This window comes from Molossus molossus, unplaced genomic scaffold (genome assembly GCF_014108415.1).
Source record: "Molossus molossus isolate mMolMol1 unplaced genomic scaffold, mMolMol1.p scaffold_m16_p_10, whole genome shotgun sequence".
Lineage (NCBI taxonomy): Eukaryota > Metazoa > Chordata > Mammalia > Chiroptera > Molossidae > Molossus > Molossus molossus.
Genome location: NW_023425345.1, coordinates 2,760,451 through 2,770,472, shown reverse-complemented (window position 1 = coordinate 2,770,472; position 10,022 = coordinate 2,760,451). Strand labels below are relative to the sequence as shown.

Genomic DNA, 10,022 nt, shown 5'->3' with positions numbered 1-10,022 from the left:
CAGACCCTTGGCTCTCCTCCAGGGACCCAGACGCAAGGGAATGGCCGTTTCTGACAGTGTCATGTACAGGGCCCTGGTTCACACTCATCTATGCAGCCTATTTGATCTGCACAGTAGGCCTGCGAGGTACGACTTCATTTTATAGATGAGGAAAAGAAAGACTCATTAAGGTCTAGTAACTTGGTTGCTTAAATTTACTACTTAAATGACAGCAGTGAGATTAAACCCTATTTGATTAGCCATATTATTGTGGGTACCCTTCATTCATTCACTTGACATTATTAAGTGTCTTTCACGGGCCAGACACCAAGCTAGAGGTCAGGCCTCAGAGAAGGGAAACGCGTGGTCCAGCCTCATGCCTTCAGCAAGGTCAGCATCCCCACCCAGAACACCCTGCCACGGCTCAGGACCCCTATCCTCCTTCAATTCCTTTGTATTCTTGGGAGAAAGTGGCCACTTCCAACAAAATAGAAATGAAAACCCTCGAACTCCAGGGCTGGCCTTTGGTGGAATACCTGCATATCAGAAAGGGTGGCTGCAGGGGAGCCCGGGTGCCGTGGGTTAGCACGAGGCCTAGTGCCAGTCAGTGCACACGGGGGTCCAAACTGCTGTCAACGCTAGTTCTAGGTCTTGTTTCTCAGGCAGAACTACTCACCTTCAGCTTGCAGTCTTTTTTAGGGGCTCCTTCCTCACTCCCAGCCTCACTCCACAAGGAACACTGTTAGGGGTTAAATTGTGTCCCTCTAAAGAAGATACACCTCAGGTTGAGACCTTATTTAGAAACAGGAACTTCACAGAGGTAATCAAGTTAAAATGTCATTAGGATGGACCCTCATCCAATATGACTGTTCTTATGAAAAGGGGGAATTTGGCCCTGGCCGGTTTGGCTCAGCGGTTAGAGCCATCCGCCCATGGACCAGAGAGTCCCAGGTTCGGTTCCTGCTAAGGGCATGTACCTTGGTTATAGTTTGTCCCCGGCCCCAGTTGGGGTCGTGTAGGTGGCAACCACTCGATGTCTCTCTCTCACATCAATGTTTCTCTCTCTCTCTTCCTCCCTCTCTCCCCCTCTATCTGAAGATAAATGCAAAAATGTCCTTGGGTGAGGATAAAAAAAGGGGGGTGGGGTTTGGACACACTGGGTGTGGCGAGAAGATGTGAAGACACAAGGAGATGCCAGAGATTGGCGTTGTGCTGTCCCAAGCAAGGAACATCTGGGGCCACCAGAAGCTGGAAGGGGCAGCAAAGACCATTCTTTAGAGCTGTCAGAGAAAGCATGGCCCTGCCTTGGTTTCAGACTTCTAACCTCTAGAACAGTGAGATGATAAATGTGCCCAGTTTGTGGTACTTTGTTCTGGCAACGGTAGGAAACTACTACACCATCTAATAGTCCCCAGGCACCCCAAATCTTCATAGTGCAGTTCCTCTCCCCACCTTCCCAGTAGCTCCTTGTTCTGTTTTCATTCTCTAAGGACTGGCTGCTCCCCTATGGACCCCCCCCAGTGCCCTCACCACACAGCATGGGCTCCCACATGGAGATGCTCCCACATGGAGATGCACCCACATCCCACTCACTCTTCTCTGATGTGCTGCAAGATTGTGCTACAATTGCTCTTTCAAGTGCTAATGTATTTGCCACGATGGTGAACATAATGTCAAGGGTCGATGGACGGATGCAGAGTGGAGTCCAACCTGTGGCCGAGAAGCTGTGGCAGCATCTGCACTGCTGGTCTGCCCACCCCAGGGATGAGGCAAGCCCTTGAGCTCAGGATGGGAAATGGTCGAGTCCACAGTGATCCAGCGAATACGGTAACAGCAGGATTGATTTCATGGACACATCAGGTCCAGTATGCTGTGGCTTAGCAGAAAGGTCACTGTCCCATAGGATGCAATAACATAAAAGGTGAGTCCTTACAGACCCACCTTGGGTGCAGCCCAGATGTGAGCAGGAGGGGATGGGCATTACTGACTGGAAGCAATAGGGTCATTGCCCAGACCTATAACCACGTGAAACCGGGACCAAGAAAAGTCAGAGCCCTGCTACCCTGAGAGCTTTGGAACCTGACCCACCCACCAAGGCCTCCCCCAACTTGCTCTGTGGCCAACCTTGTCTGCTCCCCGCCATCTCCCCTTCACGAGGCTTCTCCGGGCACTGGGCGTCCGCTTGGCCTTCCTGGAAGCCCAGCTGGGGCAGGCTTCAAAGAGAGCAACTGCAGCCTTCACCCTCTGGCCACGGGCACTGGGAGGGGTGGCACAGGTGGCCCCCACACGCAGGTTCAGCCCAGTGAGCCACCTGAGAAGAAAGAGTTCTTGGGGAACCCATGGTGCAGAGCTTTCCCAAGGAGAGGGGGTCCTCGGGAATTTGGGGCAATGGGGCCTAGTGCATGAGAACAGGCTCAGGAGAATCCTGGTTCAGCTGCTCACCAATTATGTGATCCTGAGCAAGTCACTTCCAACCTCACATCCCTTCTCTGTAACAAGAGGGTAGTAACAGTGATAGTTACAGAGGGCTGTAACTTTTCAAACCAATCCATTCAGGTGGTTAGATTCAGTGGTTAGAGCGTTGGCCCTCAAACCAAAGGGTTCAATTCCAGTCAAGGGCATGTACCTGGGTTACAGGTTTGATCTCTGGCCTGGTGGGGGCTTGTGCAGGAGGCAACCAATCGATGTGTCTCTCTCACATTGATGTTTCTCTCCCTCTCTCCCTCCCTCCCTCCCTCCCTCCCTTCCACTTTCTCTAAATAGCAATGGAAAAATATCCTTGGGTGAGGATTAACAAACAAAAAATAGATGTAACTCCTAACAAGCTGCCACCATAAGGTGGACACAATTACTATCATTCCCTTTACAGATGAGGGCCAGCACAAGAGATCACGTGACCCAAGCCAGTCAGTCAGACAGACAGACAGCTGGATTTCAGCCAGGTCTTCAGACTCCAGGGTCCTTGGGACTCCAGAGCCCTTGTTGCTTTCTCCTGTAATTATGTGATTAGGCCCACTGACTGGGTGGATCTCATTTCCACCCCGCAGATGAGGGAGGGACTCGAGGCTCAGAGAAGGCACCCCAAGCTTGTGTACACTGGCTCCCCCAGGAAGTGTAGCTGGCCCTGGCAGGACCCTGCCCCCCATAAGCTGCTCAGCCAGGCAGAAATGGTGCCCTGGAGAGACGGTGGGGGCTTGACTGAGAGCAGCTAGTGGGTCCCCGGCTGGGGTTCCAGGTGGAGGTGCTCACCTGTGAAGTGGGAGCAGCCGGCAGTCACAGTGGAAGGGATTGCCACTCAGGTCAACCAACTCCAGCTGGCTGAGACCAGGCAGGGCAGGCAGGGCCTGCAGCTGGTTCTTCTGCAGGTGTAGGCTCTGTAGCCGGGGCCCCAGGCCTGAGAAGGCCCCAGGAGAAATCTGCAAGGAGGTCCAGGCCCTGGTGTGAGCTCCTATCAGTCCAGGCAGGGAGGCCCATGCTCCCCTAGCAGAAGGGAAGTGGGGACCCTCAGGTGGCCAGGCAGAAAGGGCAGTGCTAGGGTGGAAATGGAGGTTCATCTGATGCCAAAGCACTTGCCCTTTGCAAGTCACCTGGACCCCCGGTTCATGGTTCTTTCTGCTTTGCCTGAACTAAACCCCCTCCCCCCAAAATGGCAAAGCCTCTTGAGGGCTCCAGCCCTGCCCTCAAAGTGTACAACTGTAGGTGACCCTGTGGACTCACATTCCTCCCTCCTCTGTGCCCCGGCAGACCTCTCTGTGTAGCACTAGAGTCCATCTCCTCTGTCACCCACACCTGAATTGCCTGGGGGCAGGTGTAGTTGGCTTACCTAAGGGTCCCCATGCCCAGCCTTGGGCCTGGCACTTCAGGGGTTGGCAGTGTTTGTTGAGCAAATGTTTGCTGCACAGGGCCATGCTGCTTCCCCACTCCCCTGCTCCCCGGGTGCCCACCTGCTCCAGGCCACTGCTGTTCAGGAAGAGGTGCTGCAGGGACCGGCCCACGGGCCGGAAGGCCCCGTCCTGCAGGGCCCTGAGCAGGTTCCCCGAGAGCTGCAGCTCCAGGAGGGCAGGCAGCCCCTGCAAGGCCGCAGTGGGCACTTCTCGAAGCTGGTTCCGGTCAAGGTGCAGCTTCTCTAGCTCTGGAGCGGGGCCCAGTGCCCCAGGGGACACCAGGGTGATCCGGTTCCCACTGAGATAGAGCCAGCGCAAGGCCTGCAGGCCTGCCAGGTCGCCGGGGGCCAGGCGGTCCACAGCGTTATCCTGCAGGTGCAGGGAGAAGAGGCGGGGCAGGGCACGCAGGGCGGTCCCCGGCACCCGCGCGAAGCGGTTGCGCTCCAGGTACAGGTAGCCCAGGCTAGGGGCCCCTTCCAGGGCGGCAGCGCTGAGGCCTGAGAGCTGGTTGTCAGAGAGGTAGAGGTAGAGCAGGCTGCCCAGTCCGGCCAGGGCGCCCGCCTCCAGCTCTGCGATGCCGCAGTGCTGCAGGTGCAGTGACACTAGGTGGCCCAGGCCCGGGAAGGCCGCTCGAGGCACCAAGGGGAAGTGGTTCTGCCTCAGGTCCAGGAGCTGGGTGTCGTTGGGGAAGCCGCGGGGCACGGCCTGCAGGCCCCGGCCCTCGCAGCCGCTGTGCCGGGACTCGGAGGCGCACACGCAGGCGCGCGGGCAGGGCCGGGCCGCCCCATCCTCCTCCTTGGGGGCGCCGGGAGGGGCGCGGGGCCGCGCGGCCGGCAGCTCCTCTTCCTCGTCCTCGTCCTCTGCCCGGTCTCCGGGGCAGCGCAGGTCTGAGGGCCGCAGGGCGTCCAGGGCCTCGCCTCGCACGCGCCGGGGGCCCCTGCACACGCCCTCCGAGCGCACGCGCGCCTGCGCCAACCACGCGAGCAGTGGCCGCGCCCGGCAGCCACACCACAGCGGGTTCCCCTGCAGCCGCAGCTGGCGCAGCTGCCCGGGGCCCTGCAGCGGCGGCGGAGTGTCCAGCTGGTTCCCGCGGAGGTCCAGGGTGTGCAGGCGCGGGCAGTGGGCGAAGGCCCTGGGGTCCAGAGCCTGCAGGGCCGCGTGGTCCAGCATCAGCTCCCGCAGGCTGGGCAGTGCCAGCCCGTCCTCCTCACCTGCGTAGGTGAATGGGTTGTGGCCCAGCTCTAGACGGGCCAGGCCACGAGCCTGGGACAAAGCGGCCCCGGGCAGGGCCTGCAGCTCATTGTGGTGCAGGCTGAGCCGGCGCAGAGCAGGCAGGCCAGCCAGGGCCTCGGGGGCCAGCACGCTGAGAGCATTGTGGGACAGCTGCAGCCAGCGGGTGCGCAGCAGCCCCTGGAAGGCCATGGAGGGCAGGTAGACCAGGGCGTTGTGGGCCAGGTTGAGTGTGGCCAGTGCTCCCAGTGCCCCAAATGTCCCTGGCCGCAGCTCCTCCAGCATGTTCCCCTCCAGCGACAGCCGCCGCAGTGAGCCCAGCCCATCCAGTGCTTCCTGGGGCAGCGCACTCAGGCGGTTGGAGGCCAGGTTCAGGAGAAGCAGGCGGCCCAGGCCACGGAAGGCGCCCTCAGCCACTAGCTCCACCTGGCAGTGCCGCAGGTCCAGATGGGTCAGGTAAGGTAGGTCCTGGAAGGCAGCTGGAGGGATCACCTTCAGCATATTGCCCTGGAGGTCCAGCCGCTGAGTTAGCTGAACGAGGAGAGGGGAGAGGGGAATGAGCACAAAGACTGTCTGGCCTGTGCCCCTTGCTAAGTTTCCTCACCTGGAACTCTTCTCCCCCTCACCTTTCTCTCATTCTCTTCATCCTGCACCCTGACACCTCCTCCAGGAAGGCTTCCTCCCCAGCCACCTGGGCGCCCTCCACTCTGGCCTTTCCCTCCCTTCCTCCCTTCCTCCCTTCCTCCCTCCCTTCCTTCCTTCCTTCCTTCTCCATTCCTTCCTCCCTCCCTCCCTTCTCTTTCTTTCTTTTTTTCTTTCTCTCTCTCTCTCTCTTATCCTCACTCGAGGAAATTTAAAAAAAATTTTTTTTTATCCTCACCTGAGGACATTTTTCCATTTTTGTTCAGATAGAATGGGAGGGAGAGAGAGAAACATCGACATGAAAGGGACACATCGAGTGGCTGCCACATGACCCCTACTGGGGCTGGGGTTGAACCTGCAACCCAGGTACATGCCCTTGATGGGGAATCGAACCTGTGACAGTTTGGTCTACAGGCGGACACTCTGACTGCTGAGCCAACCGGGCCAGGGCTGGCATTTTTTACATTGAATTGTCACTGCCCATTTACTTCCTTCCCCACTAGTCCTTGACTATACGGCATGATCATATCGTTCTCCAATATATCCACAGTTCTCTGCCACAGGGTCTGTATTTAATTCAGTATTTATCTATACATCACCTACTTGTGCCAGTCACAGAGGATTTTAAATAGCTTGTCTCCCTGTTGTTGCTCATTATCATTCCCATTTTATAGATGTGAAGACCAAGGCTCAGAGAGGAAAAGTGACTTTCCAAGGTCTCCCAGCTAGGCAGTGGCAGATCTTGTGCCAGCCCAGGCTTCTCCTGCTGTCCTCCCCCACCCCCTCGCACTGCTGACCTCAGGGATGGCGCTGGGCACCTCAGTGAGGTTCTGATGCCGGCAGGACACATGCCGCCTGGAGTTGTCACAGACGCAGGTCCGTGGGCAGCGTTGGGCAGCTGCATGCCCAGTTGGGCCCAGCGGCAGCAGCAGAAAAAGCAACAGGACCAAGGAGATGCTTTGGGGCCTGAGAGAGGGAGGAAAGGCTGCTGTTCACAGGGGCAAGGGTCCCACATTGTCCACTCACTGAGCCCAGGCTCCAATCCTTTGGCCCCAGGAAAGGTATCATTTTCTTGTGCCTGCCCACCCCCAACACAAAGCCCTGTTTTATGCTGGAGGAAACTGAGGCTCAGAGGAGAGACCTGGCACATCCCTTTGGCTGTCTTCCCAGTGGCTCAGTGAGGCCTTGCTAAATGTAAGAATGACTCCGGGGTTAGTCTGTGCCTGGCTGTGGTGAGGTTCCCAGGTCAAGGGGAGGCCTGGATGTCCCAGCATGAGGTTGGTGGCAGAGGGAGAAGCAGCACCAGCTTCATGGTGGCAGGGAATACAATGACACCCACCTGGAGAAGACAGCCTGGTAGCCAGAGGCGAAGACGTTGGCCCGGCCCAAGTTGTGGGGTATGATTTGGGGGACCAGGAATTGTGGGGCCCAGGAGCCTTGAGGAGCCTTAAGGGCTGTTCAGAGCCATCCTGACAGAGGAGCCGACGGCTCAGTTCTCTCCTCTTCTGTTTATCCCCCCGTTCTCCATTCTGGCCAGGACTAGGATGGGGACCTGAGGGTCTGGGTTTGGGGCTGAGCTTTGGGCAAGGTCTATCCACTTACCTGTCTGTCCACCCATCTGTTCATCCACCTCCACCCCCACTCATCCATCTATCCATCACCCAGTTGGACCTCTTCATGTCACAACTTAAGCCACTGCCTGTTGCTTCCTGGGGACAACTGTTGCCACAGTGAGTCTCCTGGCCTCCCCAGCACTCCACTCACCACCAACCACCAAATGGAACTTTCCAAAATACCACGGGCCCTGAAAACCCTCCAGCATCTCCTTACTGCCTGTGGTAGGAAGACCAGGCTCCTGGTTCCCCAATGGGAATCTGCTCAGACTCGCCAGTGTCAGCCCCTGGGTCCCCCACTGTGAGCCCAGAGCTCCCTCCTCACTGCCTGCAACACCGAATGCACCCAGCTGTTCCTCTGCTTGCAGCTTGGTCAGGGCCTCTAGCAGCCTTTCCTGGTCCCTGAGCTGGGTCCCCACCCACCCTGAGTCTCCCCCATTTCCGCACACTGCTTTGTCACCATCTGTTTTTCACTCTCTTTGAGGTCCCAGGGTCCAACCCTGGCCTTGGGGCTGGTGGCATCCCCCAGTCTGTGGTGAGGCTGAGGGTCAGGGTGGGCCAGGGGGGACCTGGAGGAGAGAACGGATCCCAGAAGGACAAGCATCCAGGGCCGGAGGGCTGCTGAGCTCTCAGACAAGCCCCCACGGGAGCTGCCACTTTCCCACGCTGCCCTCCTCAGAACCCGCTCTGAAGACACTCTTGGAGATCTCTACCCAGGCAGATCCCAGAGGCCCAGAGGGGCAGGGGCTTGACTGGAGCCACTCAGCCTCTCTACCCACCCGTCCACCCCCACCGGGCCCAAACACTCACCCCTCCATGCCGCCGCACAGGGCCAGTCCAGCCTGGAAGTGCAGCACAAGGGAAAGGCCACGTCTGTCCGTCTGGATACTGGCAGGAGCCCCCTCCCCTCCCGCAGGCCTGGCAGTGGGGACAGGGCTGAATGGGAGGCATTGTGGGCAGCCCAGCCACAGGCTGAGGTGAAGGAGGGGCGGGCAGGGGCGGGAGCAGTGGCTGGAGTTACAGGGCCTCCTGCCCAGCGCCAGCTCCAGCTCAGGATCCCCGCTGAGGCCTGAAGGCCCAGCCTGGGCAGCCGAGTCCCAGGGCAGCCTGACAGGGGCCTGGAGGGGCTCTGGGACCCAAGCTGTGGGGTCCCGGGTAGGACTATGTCTCATGGAGCCTCAGTTTCCTACTCTAAAGAGAAAATATGATTAGTAGCTAGCTTAGTCGGTTGCTGTGAGGATTAAGGTAGGCACCTGCCACATAGTAGCTGCTCGAGAATGGTTAACTCACCCTGGCCGGTTTGGCTCAGTGGTTAGAGTGTCAGCCCACAGACCAGAGAGTCTCGGGTTCGGTTCCCGCCAAGGGCACGTACCTCGGTTGCAGTTTGTCCCCGGCCCTGGTTGGTCGTGCAGGTGGCAGCCACTCGATGTGTCCCTTTCGCATCTATGTTTCTCTCTCTCTCTGTTCCTCTCTCTCCCTCCCACTCTACCTGAACAAAAAATGGTAAAATGTCCTCGGGTGAGGATTAAAAAAAAAAAAAAGAAAGAAAAAAAAAGAAAGAACAGCTCTGGCTGGTTTGGCTCAGCAGTTAGAGCATCGGCCTGCGGACCAGAGAGACCCGGGTTTGGTTCCCGCTAAGGGCACGTACCTCAGTTGCAGTTTGTCCCCAACCCCAGTTGGGTGTGGGTGGCAACCAGTAGAAGTGTCTTTTTCACATGGATGTTTATCTTCCTCCCTCTCTCCCTCCTGCTCTATCTGAAGATAAATGCAAAAAATGTCCTCAGGTGAGGATAAAAATAACAAAAAACAAAACAACAAACAAAAGAATATCCTTTTATTTATTTATTTATTCTCACTTGAGGACATTTTTTCATTTTTTTGCTCAGATAGAGTAGGAGGGAGAGAGAGAGAGAGAGAGAGAGGGAGAGAAACATCGACGTGAAAGGGACACATGGAGTGGCTGCCACCCACACGACCAACCAGGGCCAGGGACAAACTGCAACCGAGGTACGCCCTTGGCGGGAACCGAACCCAGGTCTCTCTGGACTGCAGGCCAACGCTCTAACCGCTGAGCCAAACCAGCCAATGGGTATTTTCATCTTCAGTGGGTATTTCCCATTTCCCAAAGTGGTTGTACCAATTCACACATTCACTAGCAGTGCCCGAGAATTCTGGCCAGTCCACACCCTCACTGATGCTCTCTGTAGCATCTTTTTGTATTGTAGCCATTCTAGTGAGGATTATAATGGTGTCACATGGTGATTTTATTGTGTTTCTCTGAAGACTAATGAAATTAAGCATCTTTTCATATGCTTTTTGTGAAGTGCTCATATTTTCCTCGTTTTCTATTATTAATTTTAGAAACTATGTATTCTGAGTTAAATATATATATATGTATTGTAAGTATTTTCTCCGGACCACAGGCCGACGCTCTAACCGCTGAGCCAAACTGGCCAGGGCTGTAAGTATTTTCTTTCTGTGACTTGCCTTTATTTTATTCCCTTATTGATGCCTTTTGATTAACCTGTTCTCATTGCTATGCAGTATCCATTGCCTGACTATTTTATGATAACGGCAAACCAGGACGTTAAATGTAGATTTATTCACCTTTTTCTTACTCCCGAGGTCTTGATGGCATTCCTCTACACTATCTCCAAAAAAAATCTAAAGTTTT

General features: G+C 56.4%; 1 protein-coding gene across 1 annotated transcript; it reads right to left on the bottom strand.

The window, feature by feature from the left end:
* Window positions 1-3,224: 3,224 nt before the first annotated feature.
* Window positions 3,225-8,166, bottom strand: CHADL (chondroadherin like). Its single transcript, XM_036250765.1, has 6 exons — window positions 8,159-8,166; window positions 7,772-7,878; window positions 7,075-7,171; window positions 6,533-6,701; window positions 3,924-5,624; window positions 3,225-3,395 (listed from the first exon to the last, which is right to left on the bottom strand). Exons 1-6 carry the CDS (start codon window positions 8,164-8,166, stop codon window positions 3,225-3,227), a joined length of 2,253 nt encoding a protein of 750 aa, XP_036106658.1.
* Window positions 8,167-10,022: the final 1,856 nt, after the last annotated feature.